Here is a 26129-nt window from a genome sequence, read left to right as displayed (position 1 = left end):
GAAGCTGATACAAATCAGTCATTTTTACAATATGCTGCTCTGCTTTAATAGCTCCCTTTACTCCTCAGTAATACAACAGACTGGGTGGTTTGATGCCAAATTGTTACACAAAAGTAATTTCTTATATGACTTTACATAATTATATTCAGATTCCCTCTTTGTTCTCTTCATTTCTGATTTATGTTCCACTCATTTGGGACGGATTTCCATATTGTAATATAAATAATAAGTCTATGCACATGAATAAGGACTGGACACCAAATGTGGCAAGATAAGTTACTCTTCAAAGGTCCTGTTTTACCCCATGATCTTTACACAAAAAACTCACTAAGGAATGTTGGGGGGGGGTTATGGTCCCCAACAACAATAACAAAATCAGCTAATATGCATCACAAGTTTCTGATATACAAACTAAATCCAGAACTACATTAGTGGAAAATCAATCAGGGAACCTGAAAAAAATCAGTTGGCTTGATTCAGTTAGGTAATGTTTGTTTCTATAACCTATAATAAATGTTCTCTTTTTAATTTCTTATTGGATAAATCTTGGCAACTTAAGCCAAGATCCTGAGTCATTACTCCTTTTTCTACATTTTGCTACTGTGTGGCACAAATAATGCAGTGTCAGCCTTTTAAGTTGAAGAAGAAATTTTCCATGGAATGATTTTCATCATTTCATTTCACAAAATCCCAGAATCTTTTAGCAGGTTGTATTATTTTACCAGCTGCCCTGAGCATAAAAATAACAAGACCTATATGTTACAAATGGGTGGGAATGACACTTTTCATGTTTGGCAGAATGAAGAGAGTCATGGAAAGAATATTCTCAGAGGAAACGTTGCTTTTAAAGGCAACCAGCAAATAATTTATTTCTTCAAGATTTGGGCTCCAGTGAATTAAAAAAAAAAAAAAAAAAGGGTTGTATTTTTGTATTTTTTCTGCATTCCCGCCCCCCTACATTATGTTGTATAATTCATCCTAATTCCCTATTTTTTTTCTTTCATTTTTGCTTCTTCCAGTATGGCTTTCATTATCATAGTTTTTTTTTAATTTTATTTTTAAATATATATCAATACTAGGAATAGCAAGGTGACTTTTCCCTAGTGTTCTGGAAAATTTCTTGGGAGTCTCAAGATATGGTAAGTGAAACTGTCATATTTTAGGGCCTAAATATAACTACCAGTTGGGGGGTAGGAAGTAAGCAAGACTTATATGGCTAACTTTGTCCTTGTAACTAGCAATTGGTCCGTTTATGCAGATTTTAGATCCTACTCCCTCCATTACAAGCTCACTTTGTCCAAGTGTGTGGCTGCTTACATTGTTTTTGATCTTGTTCCTCCTGGGCAGGTGGGCAACCTGTGTGCAACCCCCCCAAATGTTAGCTTTTAGAAAGCTAAAAAAAGTGCAACTGTTTAATGCTGGAGAGGGGTCTTCATACTTTTCAGCTTAGCACTTGTGACATCTGCCCAGGAGTGAGACACATCAGTTTTAGGCAGAAATGCTACTCAGAACAAGGGCCAAGGCAGTACCCATCTCACTAGGCCACATTCTTTTTAACTTGCTTTCCTCTACTGGCTTCCCAGTGTGATGGATTCAACATGAGAGGCGGAGATGGCTTTTGGCAAGGCATAGTCCATGGTCTGATCATCAAGGTATTTTCTTGGAAGTGGGAAATGGAGGTTCAAGCTTCTTCTGTGGGTGGGAGGTCTACAGTAGGTCTACTACTAGGCTATGGGGTAAATGTGGGAAGGTCCTCTTCCTCAGTTTGTCTGTGATTTACACGAAATTAGAAAGTATTTGCAGTTGCTTCTCTTCCTTTGCACTGTACTGGTTTTTATGTAATGTTTCCATTCTACCAATATATTTCCCTCTTTTTCATTGCTCTGCCAAAGGGGCAACATCTGCACGCAGTGATCATGAAGATGTGAAAGGTCCTTTAAATGATTTCATTGCAATTTGATTATCATATTATCAGGATGAAGCAGTGAACATACATATTCAAAGCAGTTATTATTTGAATGGCAATAAAGTTAAAACATGTTCAAAACCGATATTCTGATTTGTATAGATTTATAGAAAAAATATTTTACTATTTGTCAGCAAGATCAGTTCCAACATCTAGCTAGATTTGGCAACAAGCTAACTCTAGCCATCTCCATCCATTTCCCTGAATGGTCTTGCTGTCATAATTTCCTCCCACAAAGCACCCTTTTTAATAATGGATTTACTTCCACATTTGTCTTTCCTGTCTCCTTCTTATTCCTTCTCTGTCCTCTTGACATCATTACACATCCTCAGCATTCTTTTCCATATATGTCATTATGAAATGTTTGTAGTGGTGTTATAGTCATGTATTACTATAGTGGTCTCAATGTACTCATATACTTTAAAAATAGGTAAGTTAGTTGTACCTATGAAATTAGGTTCATATGCAAAATGCGTTAACTACCAAAACATCTTTTTCACTACACTGTCTGGGCTAGCAAAGGCGGCAAAATGAGATCTTACATCACTGCTTTTGTTTTGAGGGTCACAGACTAAAAAGGCAATGATGCAAAGTCTAATTCTGCCATATTTACTTGCCCAAGTGTTGAAGTGAACAAGAAATCCTACTCAAAGTTTTCACTAAAATAACAACCACAACTTTCATCATCTGTTGAAGGGAATGAAATCGCAATGTGCATTGCCAACATACACTACACAAGAGGTTAACAGTAATATAATTAGCAAATAGAAGACCATAAAAGATGAACATCTCTGTTAGGAAGATGTCCTATTCTACAAAATACATCCCTGCATCAGGATCAGAGGCTAGAAATAGATGTCCCCAAAGGGAGTGGTTCAGCTATGTTGGGATGTGTCCTGACACAGTTGATCCACCTCACTGAGAGAAATACACCTTACTTATTATACCACCTGTTGATGGTGTGGGAAAATAAATGACATGTTCTCCTAGGGATTGAGGGACCAAATCTGGTAGGCCTCAGGCATTCTACACAGAATCAAGCTTTGGAAGTGCCTATCCAGTTTTCCTCATCTCTGTAAGCAGGGAAACTCTGACTTTTCCCATTTAGGGATACGTGACCCAGAGATCTTGGTGGTGCATCTCTGTAATCCTAAAAACTGGGCAGGCACCCCCAGGACTTGAGAGACCCTATCCTGCATGAGAATTCCCTAGGTGCATGGGATCAGGCACTTGAAGTCCCAGGGGAGGCTCCTCAAGCCTTTTACAGGGTATATAGCACCTTCCTGCTGAAGCTGTTTCCATTTTGTCTAAAATAAGATTACACTAGGCAAGGGAAGCTCTTTAGAGCATATTTTCAATGATAGAAAGTTTTATGTGTAGCTTTATAGTGCACCAAAAATGCATCAGAGCAATCATGCCTTGAAGAGCATGCAAAAGCAATATTAATAAGCCTCAGAATAAAAATACACATTGGGGTCTACATTATAGGAGAGGAGAAAATAAAATAGCTTGAATGCATGCAGGGGAGAAAAGATGCTCAAGAAGAATTGATTTGACTTCTCATAAAAGAGGTTTATTTTTATTTCAGCCTTTCTGATTTAACAAATATGTTTTAAACAAATACATCTATAAAAGTTTGACCAGTTTATTTTATAACTACCTAAATAAAATGTTCTAATATGCCACCTTGTCCTTGTAAGTTTCAAGGTTACCTACAATAGATTACAGCTGTCAAGCCTCATGGTGCTTATTGTATAGTGTTTCTGTTAAGGTTGCCTATGAAACTATTAGCCTTTTCCTTTGACATTTCCTGTTCTGCATGGCTGAGTGTGTTTATATTACTGTAAACCACATATTGCTTTGAAGGTAGTTTAAGTAGTATTCAGGTTAAATTAGTTGCTAACAAGTTACATTTATTGAATTTCTTTTGTTTACACCACAAAAGAGCTTTGTTATCCTTGGTGGTTTCAACAGTCTCCTTTTAAGTACTTCATATATAAGCTTATTAATTATTTTAGTCCTAAAAGGGTCATTAAAAAAAAAGTGCTACTATGTTAGGAATGTGGTGCAAATAATAAATGAATCTTCACACACTAGGAAAAAAAAGTCTCTCATGGTATTGTGTGAAATTCTTGTTTCATTTACCTATTTGGAAAAAAAAGCACTTATTCCAAGTCATATTCACACTGAACACTCCCTATTTTCACCACTTTGAGAAGAAAGGAAAGCAGAACACCAAATACAATTAGAAAAACAAATCGGACTCTTTAGTATGTACAGTTAACATCCACTTAGACTTTTTAATTTTAACTTCATATTTACAGTCTCAATGTTTCAACAGGCTGTAGAGTTCCTGTTTTTTTAAGTGTGTGTGTGTGTGTGTACACACATCTGCACAATGAGAAGTACTGAGAGAACTAGGGAGCCTTTCAAACCAGTGCCTTTTCTTTTTTTTTTTTTAAGTGCAACCATTATATGCATTTTAGGAAAAATAAATAAATTCCTCCACCATAAAGATAAGTTTATGTACATATAAGCTTATCTGGTCACTTCAAGATTAGAAGTCAAACATTCACTTCCAGCTTAGGCAGATTTCCCAGAGGTAGTGCCTCATTTGATGTTCATCATATAGCTCTGCTGAAGTCAGTGGAGGTATGACTATTTGTATTAGCTGAGTTTCCTCCTGACACATCTGGTGAGAAGCTTCCTTAAGTCAGGAATGTAAAAATCGGGCCTATAATATAAGAAAAGTAAAATATAATTGTAGTGAGCATTTAAATGACTTGTTCTCACTGGTAAAATTTTTAAAATAATTTTCATTAACTCAATACAGTAAAATATAAATAATACAGTGGTTGCCATCAGAAGACTTTATACTACATGGTACAGTAGAATATCTTTGCAATACTCTATACTTTTGCATAAAGCCAGTAGGTACAAGTTAAACAAAAAAAATACTAGCTTGCACATTGCCTTGTTTTACACTATATGCATGAGATCAATATTCGTGACTGTCTGTTCAGCTGGCAGTAATTCACTGTGGAAAATTACACAGCTCATAGAGGTTGACATAGTTTAGCATAATTGACAGTTTGCTGAGGGGCAGCCCCAGTTGAATTAATTTGCCTAGGGAATAGGCACAATCACAAGGTCAAGCTAAGGACATTGGTGAAGCCATAATATATAGAAGTACAGTAACTTTGCAGATAAATTACCTCTCTCTTTTCACCCCTCCATAATAAATATTGAGTCTTCTGCATCCACTGGCTGAACACTTAGGTGGTATAAAGTATGAACAAAAATATTAATGTTTTCTTTTATTAGAATATAAAACCCTCTAGTGAGATGCTCATAGGAAATCTGTAAACGTGTCCAAAATACTAAAATACTATTGAGTTTGTAGCTAAACGATCCAAAGAATACATAGCACCTTTTGTTTTACATTTATCTCAGCAATACACATCTATACAAACACACCCACACACACATATACCCATTTTGTTCATATCCAAACTCAACTCATCATTAATATTTATGTCTTTTTGGCAGTACCTTAAAAAACAAAGAAAACTTCAAACGCCCACAAACACAGGAAGTGTAATCATTTGAAAATTGTCTGTCATATGTTACCCATGTATATTAGAGAGAAAAAGAGATGGGTCTAGCATTAATAACAATCAGTGCAGAGACTAGAGTAGGAAATATGTCAGAAATTATTTTTAAAGGCTACATTTTTCAAAGCAATGGCTAAGCTGAAATGTACAGCATCTGTATTAAAAACTTGAGCTGAATTAACAGTAATAATTGATTCCTGGTTGGTGAATAAAATCCACAGATTCAGTATAATTTCAGTAGAGCTATTTACCTTTCTGGAGAACTACAGGTTCAATATATCATTAATTTCTGGTAAAAGGAGGTTTTAACAAAAAAAGTATCAGTTTGAATGTAATTGTCAACGGAAAAAAATTCTCAGGTCCAGGACATATTCTTAGAGCAAGAGCCCCTCCCAACATAACCCTAAATCATTCATTAAATGAGGCAGTGGAGGTACTTCAATCTGGAACTCCCATTGCTCATTTGAGTGTGCCAGGCACTGGACTATTTTGGGATCTCTTATTTCTTCTCTATTTCTCTCTATTTATTTCACAAAACATTTTGAAAGGTCCCAATTTTATCCTGATTTGGAATGTGACATTAAAAAAACTAAAAGCTTAAAAATATTCATAGGATAGAAAAACCATTTTCAGCCCAGCTTCAAGTGTATTAAGGCAGCCAGCAACAAATGGTGGTGTTGCATATAACTTTTATGAATTCTCTTTCTTAACATTCCTTCATCGTTGAATTTGGATAAGACATGGGTTAATTTCTGGTTGTATGAAGTCCTTTGATGAGATAGAAAGGGATTTATGCATCAGGAGAGTTTGCTTTCTTCCTGTAGTCAATTTGTGAAGTAGAATTGCTTTCACCTGGAAGCTGATGTTGCATTGAAATTCCAGTAAACCATAGGAACACCTAATTTCAGCAGTAGTGTACAGTGTAAATGAAGCACATGACTGCTATGAGTTTATTCTGACTCCAAGTCACTGATTTCTCTGCCACTGGGAAATAGATCAGCAAAAGCCCCAAACATCTGTTACTGCTGGGTAAGGCATTGGTACTAGTGTCAGAGCTCGATGCTTGTGTCAGAATAAAGGGCAACAGATGTTATCTGCAAATAGTCTGTGCCTGCTGAGTATTCATGAAAATGTTCATAAGTCTCAACAGTTTCATAAATGCTTATTCAAGTTTTCTGAAAAATTTATTAAAGGTTCATGATGCATTATTCTCCTCTTTCAAAATGTTCAGACAACCAATCAAGTGGTGGATACAATTCTGTGCGACTCAGAATACCACTCATGCCCTCTGTATAACTGATAAGACAGAATGTAGAGCAGGATGGCACTTGTAGAATGGATTCATATAACAATTGATCAGTGCATATACAAATCATAGAGAGGCCCTAATGCATGAACTGAAGTAGGCCTCAATGAATATGAAACTGGCTATACCATATATGGCTTGCAAAGACGTGCTAGAAAAGTAGCTTGTTGGTTTTAGAGGTATCTCGAAGCCGACAGATAGGCAATGAATTGATAAGAGAGAAATACAAAATATCAAAACAAAGATCAGTGACCTAGCAAACAGGTGTTTCCATCTGGTGTCAAAAATGCATTCATTGTTGAGAAGTGTGATGTGTATGCTGTAACCATTAAACTTTTTTACCATTGTTAAAAAAAGGGCATGGTAACCTTTAATACTTTGTACTGGGATTTGGGATGATGTTTGTACCTGTTTCATGCCTGAAAATGACCCTGCAAGTCAGCATCTAGGCTTGTTTGTAGATGTGGCCATCGGGCTTCGACTATGCGCTCTCGGGCAGCCCTTGCCCATGAGATGGACATTGGGCATTCTCCGGGCTTGCCCTTTTGACTGAGCAGGTGTCCCTTCCACAACTTGCTTTCTCCACTCTCTCCTGCCATGACTTCCTGGTTACTCAGTGGTTGGGGATGGCATTGGATATACTTGGTGGCCTGCAGTTCACCAGACGGTCCTTCACAGGGCTCCACCTCCCCTATACCCCCGCCTCATTCCCCCTCATGTGTGATTGATCTTTGTTGGCCTCAGCCTGTCCATGGAGTTGCGTCCCTTCCGTTGGCCACCCAGAGTGACTGCCTGACAATGGGAAATCCGTCCTCTTGGCTTCATCTCCACTGTGCCTTCCTCCTTCCCTCTCGCCCCTTCTCTCGGGGGAAAAAAATAAGAAAAACTGCCTAGGTGCTCCCCTTGGCCCTGATACATGGGGGAGCTCACAAGGCCATCCCCTCCTTAGCCCCCTCACAACAAGGGAAAAACAAAGGAAACTGGTCGTCCTAGCGACCCTAAGCCCAAGCCTGCTCCTAGGCTAAACTATGCCAGGCTCCCGCCCTGCTATATTAACTCCGGGTGCCTTTTAAATCCTCCCGCACCCTTGGAGCTCTTCACCTTCCACTACTGACCCGGCCAGGAAGGGCAGCGATACCTGCCTAAATTGCGGCCACTCTGGGGTTCCTCTTGGAGTCCCTCCTACTGGCGTGGGTCCCCACTCACCCTGGTCACTCTGCCTCTCCTACCTGGCATCCTGATGAGCCTCCCATCTGCTCCTGGATCCTTGTTCAGGTCTGGTGCCTTCCAGCCTCCGGCTCCCAGTGGTCTGCTGGGTTTGGTGAGGCCCGCAGTGAGGGTTTCTTCCTTCTCCAGGTCCAGCCAGGGTCCCCTCTCTCCTCTCTTCCTCCTTCCCCCTTTATGGCATCAGCTGCCATTTTTATTCTCACCGGCCAGCATCTGGAGCTGACATCACTGGCCAGCCCTAGCTGTATAAATAAGTGGCTGATGAGCCACGCAGGTTCTCCCTGCTACCTCTGCCTCCTGCTGCAGGTAAGTGTTTACTTGTGCATCCCTCCCTGGGACAGTAGACAATAAACCTGGTCAAGGTTTTTGTACTAAGAACCAAAACTTGCAGTCTCTTTCTTAGAATAACAGACTCATTAGCAGCAAAGCAACAAAGATCATATCCTGACACCATATGCACAGACCATCTAAACTGAGAAAGTATGATGTAAGCCATACCAGCTAATCCCTGATAGAGGCAGGTAACAATACTGATGGTATCTACTCTGACAACACTAGTGACTGCCTGGAGACCCACATCACCTTAAAGCAGGGGTGGGTAAAATACATCCCGAAGGCTGCATCCGGCCTGCCAGGCCGTTACGTCTAGCCTGCAGGGCCCCTAAACATTTTAGTAAATTAACATTTATTTGCTCCTGGCTTCCTGTCAAAGATGACACGGGCCAGGAATAGTAGGACGCAGGGGGAGCCTGCAGCAGGACTGAGCAGTCCATCTCTGCCCACCCCATCCATTTCCCTGCCTTTCTGCCCCTGCACTGCTCCAGCACCATGTGGCTCCCAGCTGCATCACTGGACTGGGGAGCAGGGGGCCACACCAGTACCTTGGGTGTGTATGTGTGTATAGGGAGGGACAGATTTTGTGTGTGTGTGTGTGTGTGTGTATGTAAGTATAGAGGGGGGAGAATGTGTGTGTGTGTGTGTGTGTGTGTGTGTGTGTGTGTAGGGAGGGGCAGAGCTTGTGTGTGTTCATAAGGAGAGTTCCACGTGCACACCCTACCATACACATGCACCCATCACCATCACCTCTATGTACACTACAAAAACACATGTAAATCAGGACAAGAATATTGTTTGAAACCAAATTAATGAATGCTGTACATGTTTGCTTTTTAGAATATAATTTGCTATTTTTCTGGTTCCAAGATGGCAAAACACCTTGCTGAAAGAAGTACTTCAAGGGACAAGGGGAGGGACTTGTGGTGGCAAAGGCTAGGGGCTGGAGGGTGGGACTTCTGATCACAAGATGGCGACCAGCGGGTGGGGCACCTGTCAAGGGGCAGGGCTAGCCATGTGGCCCTTGACAGCTTGCCAAAACTTGATAAGCAGCTCTCCATCTGAAATAATTGCCCACCTCTGCCTCAAAGACAGGCAGCAATTCAGACAGATGTTTCAAGAAGGTACCAGCTTTTACAGCAATAACTATCCATATTTACTCATATATGACATGCATCCTTTTCTTGAAAATCAACCTTCCAGAATTTGGATACATATCTTAAGCAGGGGCAGAGGGGTTGATTTTTTTTTTTTTGCCAGAATAGAAACATAAAGGCACTTTATAGCAAAATGGCTACCAGTTTCACTCTCAGAAACTGGTAGTTAGACCTGAGAGTTAGAGTCCAGTTTTAACTTTTTTATAACCACTCTCAGCTTGTTGGCTGAGAGAAACCAGTAGCTATTTTGCAACACAGTGGATGCATCTACCTGTGTAACTAATGTGACATAGTAAATTCTGGAGCAGTTTGAGCCAGAGTCAACTGTTTCTCGGTGCAGTGTCTACACATGTACCCAGGACAGTAGCAATTTGACCTGGGGTGGAACAGGCCCTAGGCTGGCTGGGCACAATACTTCGAATGTGTAATACTTCCTAAATTGGTGCTTCTAAATCTTTTTTTAAAATATTTTAAGAGGCCTATTATGCTAGGAGGAATATAGGCCTAATACCTATGCTCCTTAAATATCAGTAGTTCTAAGTGCAAATTTCTAAGTACTACTGCATGTAACCTGAAATAATTTAAATCTCATTAGGAAAGTAAGCAAACAGAGAATGAAGTGTGATTGCCATTGCAATTGACCAAATGCATGTTTCAGTTTGAAAAACCCGAGTTTTCCAATAAGGTATTCATTGTTATTAGTTCATAGTAGTGAAAGAAGATAACTAAATGCTGAAATTCATATGTGTTTACTTTTAAAATAAACATATATATCATATGTAGATCAGAGCACCACTTTATAGCTGCTTTATGAACATGAGACAACAGGGTCATCACAAAATGACCTATTAAAGAAGAAAACAGATGCACATTGATGGATTTTCATGAAAAACACATTTAGTGATGAGATATATGTGTATGTCTCTATTGTTACCAATAAAAAGTGTATGTAAATGTAAATTTTTAAATATGTAGGTGGTTTATTGCTACTGTTAAATACCAAATCAAATACCTCATTCCATTCAGGTAAATTATAACCAGGTGTATGGGAGGCATTACGTAAACTGAATCTAATGACATTTAGAGGCCCAGCAAAATTTAGAAAATAAATTATTTGTCCATTCAGGATTGAAAAAAAATGTGGATGAATCACAATAGCTTTTGTCCAATGCTCTAAGAAGTCAGTCTTGTGTAGAATGTATAACTGACAGCTCCAGTGCAAGCAAAGATTAGTCAATTCCCTTGCTTCTGTTGGGCTGCTGTTTGAGCGTATGACCTGAAATGCAGTTAGACCACTAGAGAGAAGTGTTAATAAGAATCACTCAATTTTAGTTATTAGTGATCACACCAGTCATTCTCCAGAAGTGATGCCCCTGTGAACTTGTATGAATTTCTCAGCTATCGATTTTGCCCTCCAAGTTTTCAGTATTATAAGACTACCCAAAAATATGTTAAGAGATCCAGAGACCAATTTACCTCCCCACTAATATAAGACTATTACCATTTGCTTGTCATTACAGCCCTTGTGATATTTTCCCTACTACACCAGCTTCCTAAATCAGCTGAACTGGTTAACAAAATGATGGATTAATGAAATGTATGCAAGAACATCAAAACCAATTATATACTTTACTGCTATATTTAAAGTTTGCACACACAGAAAATCTCACCTCTAGGCAACCAAAAGGGAATTACCAACCATAGCATGTGAACAGGTTATATTTTCATATATAGTTTTTTGCTCCTTGAGATGATTCTAAAACCCCAAAGGGAGGTAATCCCAACACGGATCAAAGGGGGCAGGAGGGCACAAAAGCCCCCATGGCTCAACCAAAAGCATCCAGGAATTTCTTCTAGCTAAAAGGGAGGCGCACACCTAATGGAAAGGAGGGGCCATCACCAGGGAAGATTATACTGCGATTGCTCAGTGATGCAGGGGGCAGTCAGGAAGGCCAAGGTGGAGATGAAACTGGAACTAGCTTCCCTTATCAAGGACAACAAGAAGTACTTTTTTAAATACATAGGGGGCAAAAAAAAAAAGGTTCCAGGTAACATGGGGCCCCTGAAGGACAAGCTAGGAAATTTGGTCATCACAGCAGATGATAAAGCTAACATATTTAATGATTTCCTTGCCTCCATTTTCCTGAGTAGGGACCAGAACAGCCACCCCCCTCTGGGCCCCTCTTACACCCCAGAGCAGGGGCACCTAGGCCAAGGGTTAGTGAGGAACTAGTTAGGAAACTTCTGGAGGGACTGGATTATTCAAATCAGCTGGTCCAGACGATCTCCACCCTTGAGTACTGAGGGAATTGGCTGAGATCATTGCGGGATCCCTGCCATGGCTGTACGAGCACTCATGGTGCTCTGGTGTGGTACCAGAGGACTGCAAGAGGGCCAATGTGGTTCCCATCTTCAAAAAGGGAAGGAAGGAGGACCGAGGAAACTATAGGCCAGTTAGTGTCGAAGGCCTTCGACATGTGCCAGAATAATTCTCTCAAAAATCTTCCCCAGGATTGAGGTAAGACTGTCTCTCACCCTGTTCTCATTAAGAAACTGGGAGACTGTGGTGTCGACACCCACACAGTAAATTGGGTTGCCAACTGTCTGGAGGGCCACACCCAGAGAGTGGTGGTGGATGGGACATTTTCAGCCTGGAGGGATGTAGGCAGTGGAGTTCCGCAGAGCTCAGTCCTCGGGCCCGCACTGTTCAACATCTTCATCAGTGACTTGGACGAGGGGGTAAAAAGCACCCTGATCAAATATGCTGATGACACTAAGATATGGGGGGATGTGGGCACGCTAGAAGGGAGCAATAGGCTACAGTCAGACCTAGACAGGTTACAAGGGTGGACGGATGAGAACAGGATGGGATTCAACGCTGACAAGTGCACCTGAGGAGGAACGACCGGCACCATACCTACAGGTTGGGGAACTCCCTTCTTGTCAGTACAGAGGCAGAAAACAATCTTGGAGTCATCATTGACTCCAGGATGAACATGGGTCAGCAGTGTGGGGATGCAGTCAGGAAGGCCAACCGTACCTTGTCATGCATCCACAGATGCATCTCGAGCAGGTCCAAGGAGGTGATCCTCCCCCTCTATGTGGCACTGGTCAGGCTGCAGCTGGAGTACTGCGTCCAGTTCTGGGCACCACACTTCAACATGGAGAGGGTCCAGAGGCAGGACACTCATATGATCAGGGGGCAGCAGGGCAGGCCTTATGAGGAAAGGCTATGGGACCTGAACATGTTCAGCCTCCAGAAGAGGCTACAAACTAGTCAGGGGGGGATCAGCAGGCACTAGGGAAGTCCCTGTTCCCCCAAGCACTGCCAGGAGTGACCAGGAATAATGGTCACAAGCTGGCAGAGGGTAGATTTAGGCTAGATATCTGGAGGCACTACTTCACGGGCAGGGCAGCTAGGGTCTGGAACCAACTTCCAAGAGAAGTGGTGCTGGATCCTACCCTGGGGGTCTTTAAGAGGAGGCTAGATGTACACCTTGCTGGGGTCGTTTGACCCCAGTACTCTTTCCTGCCATGGCAGGGGGTTGGACTCGATGATCTGCTCAGCTCCCTTCCGACCCTAGAAACTATATACATCTGAAATAATTCAGTGAAGAATTGGGGTGATTACAGGAGAAAGTTTGCAAATTCAAACCAAAAAAAAAACCTCCAACTATTTTAGGGGATGTTTGTTGCATTAGTGTTATAGTAAAATTTCATATACATCTATATATAAACACACACCTTTCTTTGTGTTAAAATATATAATTATAAACAGAATTTGAAGGCCATGAGTAACAATAGATATAAGGGGAAACGAAATTTGGTTTGCAGAATCCTTACTACTGGTGGCAGCATACACACACACATATATATATAAGTAGTTATAATTGACCTCCTTGAATTTTTTTTTATAATAAACTTTTGGATAGAAACTGTATTTTTCCATCTCTTTGGACAGTGACTGACAATTCAGCAGAACTGCAAAAAAAACAATGATAAGGGACATGTCTATAATGCTGGCTGTGCAAAGGAAAGCTACGCTCTGCTCCCAGCATCACTTTCATGTAGACATCTGGGAGAGAGTCTGGGAATGGCATTCGGTGGGCCCCAGAAACATAAAAAACAATCACATATTTTTTTTTTTTTTAAGTATCCATTGTGCAGAGAGCAACTAGTTATGGGAGTTTTCTTGGCCACATTCCATGTGTCCAATGCAGTGCAGACACGATTGTAAATGAGAAGAGACAATTTGAACTAAACTGAAAGGTCTGGTGATGAGGCAGGAACCATGATAAAGTTCTCATTTTGGTCACTGATGTAAGAAAAAAAATAGTTCTGAATACATTCACAGGGAAGAAAAGAAATTAAATAAAAAAGGTGCCTATATGTCTGGTTTTAGCTAGGACAGTCTTTTTTTAAACACTTGTCCTAGGCATCCCATTGCTTTACTTAAGTCAGAGCTTCCACAAGGTATGCCATGACAGCAGTGGAATTGTGCCACACAAAATGGGCTGGATGGAGCTCCAGCTACATGGACTTCATGAAGCTGGACTGGGCTGTGGCTGGGCCAGATCCTCATGCAAGATGAGGTCTATGAACTGGATGGCCTATAGACCCATGAACCAGAGAGTGAGGTGTGCTACCAACTTTAATCTGGAAAAAAAGTGTACCCCATATATCAGAAGTTTGGGAAACAATAGGGTAAGTGAAACTTTTGTTCTGTTTTCAGTGAGATGCCCATGGCACATGTTTAAAACAACTGTCCTAACAAAACCAGGCAGTTTCACCTTCCTGTGCTCTCACAGGTTCCACACTTCTCTTTCCCTCCTACCCCTGCTTTGCTGTGGTCTGAACGCTCCCCTGCTGTCTAGTGCATGGCACCCCCTTCCACCCTGCCTGCTCTTCCCTGCCTCCACATGGCATGCTGAGCTATCTCTGAGTTCTGGTCTCAGCTGAGCACAATGGAGAGCATGAATTATGGTCACCCTACATTCTACATAATTAACTTTCAGAAAGAAATTTCATGTTAAGAAGCTTCTCTTTCTTTCCTCAAAATCATTGTATTGCTCTTTGACTTTATGAGAAAAAACATAATAGAGAGAAGATACCACTATCTATGGCATTGGCAACGTGTAGAGGGTACATGCAGGTGCATATGCACCCCCATGAGTATGGTGGTGCACCCTCTGAAAAAAAGGCACCGTCAACACTGCCAGCAGTACCTGCGGGTGCTTACCATTTGCTGCCCCCCTCCCCCACTGCTGCCAACACTGCTGGTGGCATCTGCGGGTGATGACTGATTGCCACTGGCTACTGCCAACACTTCCGGCAGTATCTGTGGGTAGTCGCTGACCCCTGTGTGGTGGCCAGAACTAAAGGGGATAATAAGCAAATTATAGCAAAAAAGATCTGCTTCTTGAGAGCATCTAGAGGTGGCATAATAGTTAATATAACTAAGGCAAAGCTTGCAAGATTGTTTCCCACAAATGTACCCTGTTTGTCACAAGTATAACCGTGATGTTAAAATTAACTGTGTGTACCAATCATAAGACTAACATGGGCCCCAAGAAGTGGAACTAGAAAACAGAACTGCAAACTTTAGCTGACCTAATGGTTCTTGCTTAAAGGTCAGTATAAATGACAAACCTGACCATAAGGTATAATTAACACATTTCAAAAAAATTCCAAAAGGAAGTAACCAAGTGGGTTGAACTTAGGCAGAGAAAATGGTAATCTCAACCCCCTAAGTGATGTGGTGTGATTTGCTTATTGGGTAAACCCAAGTTTATGCAGTAACCTATTATGATAATTTCTAACACCTTTTAATCCTATAGGGTAACAGGTGTAGAGTAAGATTGTGAGTGACTCTGAAGCCAACAGATTAGCACCGGGCAAGATATAAAGGAACATGCATGTCAGGTGACCGGTAGGAAGGGCGGAACAGAATGGTCATTGCTGTTACAAGCCCGGACTCCAGACTCCCAGTGTGAGCAAGGGCCGGATCCTGACTAAGGGACCTTCCCTGGTGCTCCCTCTGTCAGCATCGATCAGGGACACGTGACTTCGCTGGATCAACTTGGCATGAACCTGGCACTGAGGGACTATCGATAAGTTGCCAACCAAGTGGGAACTCTTTGTCAATTTGTCTGTCTGTTCTTATTATCGCTGCCAACTTTTAACTTTTACTGTTGTATTGTCTGTTTATTAGCTTAAACTTTTTGTTAACTGTTATACGTGTTAACCATATTTTGCTGCTAAAACATTTTTGTTACTATTTTGCTGCTATAAGTAAAATTTATTTTTACTGTTAGAAGTAAAACTTGTCTTTGCTTCACTCCCAATTCAGCCTCCTCGATCCTGAACCAAACAGCTCAGTGGTTGATACATTTGCAGCGCCCAGTCAGCCTGCAACCAAATTGATACACTCACGGTCTCCAAATGGCATATGATACCTCTAGCTGGTGTTTGCCACCCCTTCCCGCTGCTGCCAATGGCACTGGCAGCATCTGCGGAAGCTCACGACTTGCCACTGCCATGCTCCTGCCACCACCACCGTGCCCTCCCAGCCACCGGGAGCACATGTTGTTCATGATCCATGGTGTTTTCTGACTGAGACTATACATGTTATTTTAGAAGTCCTTAGCTTTTACTCTCTCAACTTAAGGCTCAGGGAATTCATTCTTTTGTTGATGTCTGTGTGTGAAATTATCTAATCCCAACATACAGTCTTGAAAGCAAGATATATATAAAAAAATAGAAAGAAACTGGTAGCAAAACAAAATTATTTTTCAAAGAAGCACACTTCAGCTGAATACTTTTCAATGCCTAGCAAGGTAATAGTCTCTCAAGGTAATACAGGATAATGGAAAGAAAATCTTATACATATGAGTCAGGACCTTTGCCTAACAATTTCCTAGGCAGCCTGATAACCTTTCCCCCCTGCTTTCCTACCCCTCACTGGACCTGCTTGTGAAACCCCAGATCCTGGAGCATATTTTCTTATCAGGGGAGGTTACATAAACATTTTGTCAAAAACAGATGCTATCCAGAGTAAGATCGGGAGCAAGAAATGTGCTTAAGATGGGACATGATAGCAGTCTTCAAGAATTTGAAGGGCTGCCATAAAGAGGAGGAAAAAATACCTTCTCTCTCTTGCTTCAGAGAGCAGGACACAGACTAATGGCTTGAAGTTGCAGCAAAGTAGGTTTAGCTAGTATATCAGGAAAAAAATCTTGACTTCTAGAGTAGAGAGGCAGTGGAATAGACTGCCTAAGGACTTTTTTATATGTCTGGGGCTTTACTGATTAGTCTATGGGGCTGGGAGGGAATCCATGTGTACTAGGGTTTTTAAAGCCCTTTTCAGAGGCACTGGGTGTTGGCTGAATCCAAGAATGGGATTTGTGACTGAGGTGTACTAATCCTCCTGCTGGGATTTCAAGCTGGAGTTTTCTGGCTAAAGTATCTTGATCCTCTACTCAGGGTTAAAGCCTTTGATACCCTGGTCAGATTGGTTTGGTCTGCTTCCTCTGGGAGGGAAGAGGCGGTCCTCTCCCTGGGATTTCTTGAGCATGTATTAACCTTTTTTTTCAAAAGGATGTTGATTGCTGTGTTCCTCCTGCTTCACCTGTAGCAGGTTAGGGTGTTATGTCTTATGTTGTGTCAGGGTGGACTGTTGTTTTGCTGAGAGGTTAGGAAATGGATTTGTATAGAATGGTTTGAATACAGATGATCTTGCCTGAGGTGAGGGATTGGACTAGATGACTTCTCAAGCTCCCTTCTAGCCCTACTTCTCTAGAATGCTATGAAATACCACAATATTTGTTCCCCTGCAGAGCAGAGGATCCACTCCTCCTCTCTCTTGCCTTTGAGTCCAGACCCTTTTCATCTCCACTTTCCTAGATACTCACGGGGGAGATTGACATCTTATTTTTATATCTATGACTCTTTCCTATAAGATTCAGGTTATACCACACCCTGCATTATATGTATCCAATTTCTTAGGAATCACAAAGATAGCATGGATTTATCTATTTGTCACTTCAGTGTAATAATAGTCCCATGCAATATGCAGAATGGGCTATGCTTACTAAATTAGTAGATATTACATATATCTACTAATATATAACCTTTATTATCTTGTCCAGACAAGCACAGCAGTGCAGTATGTGGCACTTCAGACCCATCTGCGGTGCCAAATACCACACATTCAGGCATTTCCTGGGGAATCCCAGGGTAAAAACAAACAAACAGCCATGCAAAAATAAAGGAGGGCATCGCACACGAAGGCAGCATGCACCACCCAAAACCAGAGCCTGGCCAGCTGGAGTCACATTGCAGCTGCCAGCCAGGCTCCCAGCTGCAGGAACAATGCAGCTGCAGCTTCCTGGCCTGCAAGACCCCAGGTAAGGCTGCTGGGGCCAGCAGTTGCTTGGCCCAACCACCCCTACCCCACCCAGGATAACCTGCTACATGCTAGAGGGTGTGTGGCACTGGTGTTCCCCAGGGACAACTAGTAACAGCACAAGGTATGTCACTGCTAATTGTCCCCAGGGAATCAAACCCCCATGCTCCTCTGGACATGACCTATTAATCTGTGTGGAAAGCCCTGCATTATTTACTATACAGAATAAGAACCTTGTGAAACTAGAATTTTGTATATATTCATTGTCTTTGCTAAGGTACTGTTATCATTTTGTTTTTTAAGTTCTACACTGATTTTTAATGTTCACCAAGATATATATTTTAATAATTTAGTTCTAAGGAGAAAATGTGAAATGATTAAAAAAAAATCCCTGAAAATAAATAAATAGAGATTAATCATTACATGCACATCTAGAACCTTTTGCCCAAGCTAATGTTTTGATTGAGAATATCAAGATACTTGCTGTATGATTTCTCTGAGTAATGGGCTTCTTCACAGACCATGGAGAGTAGCTGCATTATGAGGTGATACCACCACAGGGATGCAGCAAAAACACTTTCTCATCCTATATCAATATGTCCGTGAATTTGTAGTTTTTCTTTCCCTTCCTTATTTTGAACTGGTACTGCATTCTCTAACCATCTCTGCTTGCATATATGGAGTAGAACTAAGATGCACTAGATGCCATAACACTTGATACCTCCACAAGTAACATCTCTTTCTTATTAATCTGACAGTACCCTAGTTATTTCTAGTGCATTTGTGATAGAGAAGGAAAGTGGAAGCATAGCGAGTTGTTAGTGCCGTTCAATAGAATGGCTGGTCTGTTTGAGGTTTGCTGCCAGCTAAGAGACTGTGCTTATCTTCAGGGGGTATTCTTTTGATTAGTAGTACTCCAGTGTCATTGGAAAGAGCAACAGTAGAGCTGGTGAGAGTGTGCCCAACACTAAAAGAGCCTGAAGAACCCAAGAGAGTCTGACTTAAAGGAGTATCTAGCTTCCTTTTATGATATTTTACCCTTTTTATTATGTATGACAGTTTTGAGAGAGAGCTTTCTTCCCCAATCTGGTTGCCTGTGGCAGTAGGCTAGGAAGATAGTGCTGCACTGATCACACACAAAATAACAGGGAAAACATGGACCAAAAGAGATTTCAAAGTCTGCTACTTAAACCATATCCCAGAACAACCTCAGCTTTTAAACCTCAGTCTCCTTTTTTCTCATCTCTATGCTAGGTATTGTTACCACTGACCTCTGCTAGAGGATTCTACTCATTCATTACACTTTATAAGAAAAAACTCAGGTTAGATTTATTTGCTTGAATTAGTTTAAATTTTTAATCCTATTTTTAAGAACTAGATTTGGATAGCTAAAACAATGTCAACGTGTCCTAAAGACATAGTATACCTGTGAATTTAAAAAAAAAAAAAGATGTTTTACACACACACAATACCTTCAATTCAAAAATCTGATAAAACACCAAACATAAAACCCCCTTTGTTTAAGATTTAGTTTTATTATGAATCATATTTGAAAGTTGTTTTCTTTCTTTTTTCTTCCTCTCCTAGTACCACCATATAACCAGTGAATGTGACATATAGAAATTGGGAATATTTAATTGATACCACTGCAGTTACATCAGGGTGAAACTGATACTGTGGGAAAACTAACATTTCTGTCTTAGATTCAGTGACAAACTGAAAAGTTTCACTGAATGCAAAGCCAGAAACTCACAGAATGATTATGACTAGTACCTACCCTTTATTATTCTAAGATTAGTTCAAGTAGAAGTTAGTTTTCAAGTACTAATTGCTTACTTAACATCTGCAAGTTTCATGAGGGCCAGTTCATATATCTTTCTTATCAAACATGAGATAAAAATAAGAGAAACTATTTGAATATTGCAGCTGCAGACAACAAAGCATAAGTCACCCAAGGTTGAAAATAACATAATCCTAAAACACATAGGCTAGGTACAGTCAGTCAAAAAGCCTGATGCTGAATTGATTCTTTGCAGATTCATCTAAACTGCACAGATTAAATTGAAACAGAAGTGAACAAACATTTACCTTTGATACAGAAAATGCAGCCACATGCCTGCAGTGGCTCAGGCTGGAAGCTAGAAAATGCTAAAGCACAGCTCTCTAGCTGTGTGTTCACTTGCTCTTTCTGCTGCCCCTGAAGTCACTGGGATTTGCAGTCCACAATCACAGCAGCAGGACTCTGCAGCATTGCTCATCACTTCCTCTTCCTGCTTCCAGGTGCCTCTAGGATTGGTAGCCCACAATTTCAGCCAGCAGTAAATTTGAGCAGGGGAAGGGGTATTTAACATCCCCTCCCTCCCCAGCCAAGGTTTGTCTGAGGGGGCAATACCCCCTGCAGACTGAACTGTATCCCAGGTGGACTTGCCCCATTAGCCAACCCTCACTGCTCTAGCTAGGGAGCAGAGGGGCAGGGCCAGTCCTGCTCTCTGGAGCAGACAGCTCAGCCTATCCCAGAGCTGGAATGCTGGGATCCTAGCATGCTGAGGAACTGTGATTTAACTTGAACCAGGAAAGGGTCTGGAATAGAAGTTTCATAAACTGGGTGAACCAAATCAGTTAAGTCTGATACTACATTTAACCAGGTTTATCTTAAATCAGTTTCAGCCATTTTGAAACTGGTTATGTTCACTGAGCTTTTGTTCTTATAAAGGTATAAACCAGTTTCTAATCACTTAAACTGGTTTATGTGCAATTTCTGTCCCTGCCATGTGCTGAAAGACTTACAATAGTTGGTAACACTACCTGTTCTTAGCTTATCAATAAAATTTAGTATTCTTATCAAGATGCCCAGCTCTGAAGAAACTGGCAGTCACTGCAGTGGTCAATGAGCACAGCATTTTTGAACTGAGCACTAAGGCCACTTGCAATGAAGATTATTAGAATATTATAGATTCAGAAAAATGTTGACAAAAATTTAGAGATGCAGTGTAGTGGCATGAGCACAACACTGTTATGGGTATGAAGTTTATGAAGTGTTAGCTGAGTAAAGGATAGAAACAAATTATAAACCCAGCAGCTGTGCACTTTGGGGTTTCTGATGATAGAGTAGTGCAAATGCTACTGTATATTTGAAAAGACAGATTAAACTTCGCACCTGAATTTTTCATTCTCTGTTCAATTAATGCCAGATGACTACTTGTATCAAATTTAGGTGGGAGAATCTCCCTTCAAACGTGCTTAGCTAGTGAGATGAGTTCAGGGTAAAGCAAATAGGAGGAAGATTATGCATAAAGCATGGGTTATGATGATGTATCTATAAAACATAGCACAGATCAGGTGGGCAAGTTGTGAAGGAGAACCAAAGGAGAATAATGGCCATATATAATTAAGAAAAGAACAGCAAAGTTCATTACTTTTCTGTCTTGATGTTGTTTTCCACTTGTCTGCTGAGCTCAGTCTTTCCCTAGCTGTCTGGGTAATATGGGCTGAATAATCTATAATGAATGAGTTTTTTGATAAATTTTTCAGCTTGTAAATTTCTATGAATAGAGTGCAATTTCTTCAGATGAGTTGTGCTATTTAAAATTAGTTGCTGGATCTTGGATCTTCTCTGAAAATATAAGTGCTGGTGGGTAATCCTACTAGAAGTGGCAAAACCTTCTTGGCCTAGATCCACAAAGGTTTAGGCACTGCAACACTCAATAATGCAGCACCTAATAGTTAGGCATCTTGCTGCCTAGTGGATCCATATCCCTCAGTTAGTCACCTCAGCTCTGCATATATAGAATCATCAAATAATGGCTTTTTTAAAGCAAATCCAGCTCTCCTAAAATTCTTTCCCCCTCAGAGTGCCCTCCACAGGGAACATTTTTCCTGTATTGGAAAATTTGTGTGTCTAAAAATGGAATCTAACAAAGCCAGCTCAATTGGCAATGGGTGAGAAAGGAGAGCAACACCTTAAAAAGAAATTCAGGTTAGGGACATGAATATATGTTTCATTTTTCCCATGTACCCTAACGAGTAGACTAGAGAGTCATGCTCACTCTCTCTGTGAGCCAGAAACCAATGCACCTTGTTATGGTGGAGAGGCTTGCATGTTCCAATGACCCCAAGAGTGATGCTGTCTGGATTTCATGCTTCTGGTAGGGCCACCCATGGTGGCAATATCCAGGAGGTGGTTCCAGACAAAGAATGATCCAAGAAGTCCTCAGTGGTGGAAGGCTGCATCCCCAATGGCTGTGAAGGTGGAAGAAGGCCACAATGAATAAGTGGCCCCAGTCATCATACTTCACCATGCCACTGAACCTGGCCACCAGCCACCAAGACCACGTGGGTCCAACTGCACGCCGGAGTCCCCATGCTAAACATGCCATGCACAGGCTTCTATCAGGTCGAAAAGCCCTGTGGTGATGGAGGATTGGCAACAGGAGCAGGGCTGCGATACCTGGAGGCCCCCAGCCAAGAATCTGCACACAGGCGGTGGATGCATGAGGGTTGTCGGTCACCTGTGTTGGGATAGGGGTGCTTTCAGCAGCTGCATCCACGATTGAACAGTCCTTTTTAGAATACCCTCTGCTCACCCTAATGGGGAGGGGGATAGAAAAGGTGGCCCAAAAATAGGCTGTCCCATCTCTCCTGGATGGAAAACCACACCCAGCGGGATCACCATTTCTGCAGTTGAAATAAGAAAAAGCTAAACTTTGGAACCTGGAATGTGAGAATGCTCATTTACAACCCAAAGCCCAGAAAAACAAACTGCCATCGTGGACCAGGAGCTAACGAAGCACAACATCAACATTGCTGCTCTCAGTGAAACCCGGCTCGCCAGGGATAGACAGCTGAGGGAGGTCAGCAGAGAATACACCTTCCTCTGGAAAGAGAAACCAGACTGTGACCCCTGTATCCATGGAGTTGGTTTCACCAATAGGAACAAGATCACTGAAGTGCTCCCCAAACTCCCTTTGGGTATCAATGAAAGGCTGATGACGCTTCACCTGCACCTCATCCAAAACCAACGTGCCACTGGCATCGGCATATATGCTTCAAATCTGGATTCCAAAGAGGAAGTCAAAGAAAAGTTCTATTCTGATCTCAACAATGCCCTTGTCTCCATCCCCAGGGAATACAAGTTCATTCTCCTTGGTGACTTCAATGCCCGGGTTGGGTGTGACCATGAAATCTGGAGCAGAGCTATTGGCAAGAATAGCATGGGGCAGGCCAATGCTAACAGTATCCTGCTCCTTACCAAATGCACCAAACAAGGCCTGATCATTATGAATGCTATCTTCCACCAGAAAGACTGGCTCAAGAACACATGGAGGCATCTGAGGTCAAAGCACTGGCACCTCTTGGACTACATCATTGTCCAAAGTAGAGACCTGAGGGATGTGCTTCTCACGAGGGCCATGAAGGGATCTGAAGACTGCTGGACAGATCACTGACTTGTGTGCCCATTAATGAACATCTGCTTGGTGCCAAGACACCAGAAGACCCGGAAGGCTGCCCAGAGATGGATGAATATCACAGCTCTGAAGGACCCTGGACAGCAGGAGAAGTTCTAAACCCAGCTGTATAGTGCACTGGAGCAAATCTGTACTGCTGATGACATCTCCATCCAGGCATACTGGGAACAACTCAAGTCTGCTGTTCAAGACACCTACACCCAGACTATTGGGTTCACATCACGATGGAACCTGGACTGGTTCAACACTGATGACACTAAGATTCACAGTCTCCTTGTGCAAAACTGCAGCCTTCATTGCCTGCAAAGCCATCCATGAACTCAGTGAAAGACAGCAGTGTACCACCAGCTGAAGGCTGAGGTCCAGCGACACATCCGTGACATGAAGGACAACTGGTGGGTGGAGAACGCTTGTGTGATCCAGGTCTACATTAACCAGCATGATATGCATAACTTCTTCCATGCTACCAGAACAACCTAAGGACCCTGATCCATTGGACAAAACCCCCTCTGAGCACAGGAAAGCTCCCAGATCCTCAAGGATGATGACACCATCTGTCTGCATTGGAAGGAGCATTTCAATTCAAAGAACTCCTCCCTAGCCAGGAGTCCACCATATCAGAGGAGACCTTCCAAGCCATCCTGTAATTCTCTTGGTGATCCACCAACCATTGAAGAGCTGAAGCAGGCCATCCTACAGATGAAAACCAACAAAGCCTGTGGGCCAGATGGTATAACCACAGAGGCCTACCATGCTGGTGGCTTCCAGTTCACATCATGACTCCACCAGCTTATCCTTCACCTTTGGGGCAAAGGACATCTCTAGGGATCTGAAGAATGCAACCATGGTGACCGTGAACAAGAAGGGGGACAAATATGACTGTGGGAACTACAGGGGGATTTCCCTCCTGTCCACTGTGGATAAGATGCTGGTCTGCATCCTCCTGAACTGCCTTTGTTTCATTGCCTAGGAGACCCTTCCAGAAACCCAGCATGGCTTCCAACCATCCAGGGCACTGCAGACATGGTTTTCATTGCCAGGCAGATCCAAGAAAATTGTCCGGAGCAAAATCAAGAACTGTTCCTCATCTTCATTGACCTGACCAAGGTATTCAATTCCTTAAATTGTGAAGCTCTATGGACCATCCTCCAACATCTTGGCTGCCAAGTGAAGTTTGTTGTCATGCTGAGGCTCCTGCACAATCATATGACCACCACTTTTCTGAGTGGAAGATCTGAAACAAATGCCTTCTGCATCCAGACTGGGATCAAACAAGATTGTGTGATTGCCTCTACCCTGTTTACCGTCTACCTGACCATCTTTATCCACTTCATCTGGGATGATATACCATCCAGCTTCAGTACCCAGTATTGACTGGATGGGGAGCATTTCAATCTTGGATGCTTCTGGGAAAAATAGAAACCCACCACCAAGGACATCCACAACCTTCAGTTTGAAGATGATTGCTGCATGATGACTCACTCTGTACAGGATGTGCATGCGACCTTAGGTTTCTTCAATGCTTCATATAAGAGACTTGGCCTGTCCTTGAATGTTGCAAAGATGAAAGTTCTCCACCATCCCTCCCCAGGCTAGCTGAATATCCCTTGCACTATCTATGTAGATGGGGAGGCTCTGGAGTAGGCAGAGCACTTTCCATATCTCAGCAGCCACCTCTCTCAATGGGCTACCATCGATGAAGACATCCAGCACTGGGTCAACTGTGCCAATGCCACCTTCTTCAATCTGTGACAATGTGTCTTCAAATATAGAGACCTTCAGAAGTCAATGAAGGTCCTAGTTTACAAGGCTGTCATGCTGACCACCCTCCTCTACTGCAGTGAAACCAGGACCATCTACTGACATCACATTAAGATACTCCAGAGCTTTCATCAGCGATGCTTGCATTGAATACTGGGGATCAAATGGCAGGACTGCAGGACCAGTGCAAGCATCCTCCATGAAGCTGCATCCCCCAGCATCGAAGTCTTGCTCTTGAGAAATTGACTCCAATGGATGGGCCACTGCGTCCAGATATCTGAGAAACTGATTCTCTTTTCCCAGCTATCCATTGGCCAATACTCAAAAGGTGGCCAAAGGAAATGGTACAAAGACACACTCAAGGTTTCCCTCAAGCACATAGGCATCGACATCAACAGCTGGGAAGAGCAAGCTGTTGACCATTCGGTGTGACACCACCTGGTCCACCAAGATGCATACAACTTTGAGGCTCAATGACTCAATACTGAGGAGGAGTGGCAGAAGAAGGAGAAGGAGATCAACCTGGGGCTGCGAATCCCACTCCCCCATGCAACAACATGCCTGCATTGCCAAAGAATGTGTGTATCCACAATAAGGCTCCTCAGTTACCTGAGGATCCTTCAAGCCTGATGGATATCACCCTTGACTTCGAGGGATTGTCATAGCCGACGTATGTATGTTTGTGTAGCTGGAAAACTGCTCATTGTCCAGGAACAGGGTGAATTCCACAAAAGGAACTTTGTTAAGAGAATTATAACAAAGCAATGCCATATTTCCACCATACCAGAGCAGATTTATGTTTGTGTTAGTCCAGCTGTTGCCCTGTGGGGCCAGGCCAACTTTCAGGATGTCAAAATTGTGCAGTTAGATGGGAGGGTGTTACACAATTGTACATA

The 26129-nt window shown here is 42.1% G+C and overlaps 1 protein-coding gene across 1 annotated transcript in view; it reads left to right on the top strand.

Annotated features, from left to right (window-relative positions):
- The window catches only part of LOC149874928 (protein CFDP2-like), a 67190-nt gene extending 43739 nt beyond the window's left edge, over window positions 1-23451 (top strand). Inside the window, exon 2 of the mRNA XM_090049743.1 lies at window positions 22752-23451. Coding sequence (XP_089905869.1) covers window positions 22752-23451 — 700 coding nt within the window. The remainder of the gene's footprint in view (window positions 1-22751) is intronic.
- The last annotated feature ends 2678 nt before the right edge of the window (window positions 23452-26129 follow it).

Source organism: Crocodylus siamensis, chromosome 1, assembly GCF_052110815.1.
Source record: "Crocodylus siamensis isolate JL-2025a chromosome 1, ASM5211081v1, whole genome shotgun sequence".
In the NCBI taxonomy this organism is placed as follows: Eukaryota; Metazoa; Chordata; order Crocodylia; family Crocodylidae; genus Crocodylus; species Crocodylus siamensis.
This window is presented reverse-complemented; position numbering and strand designations above follow the sequence as displayed.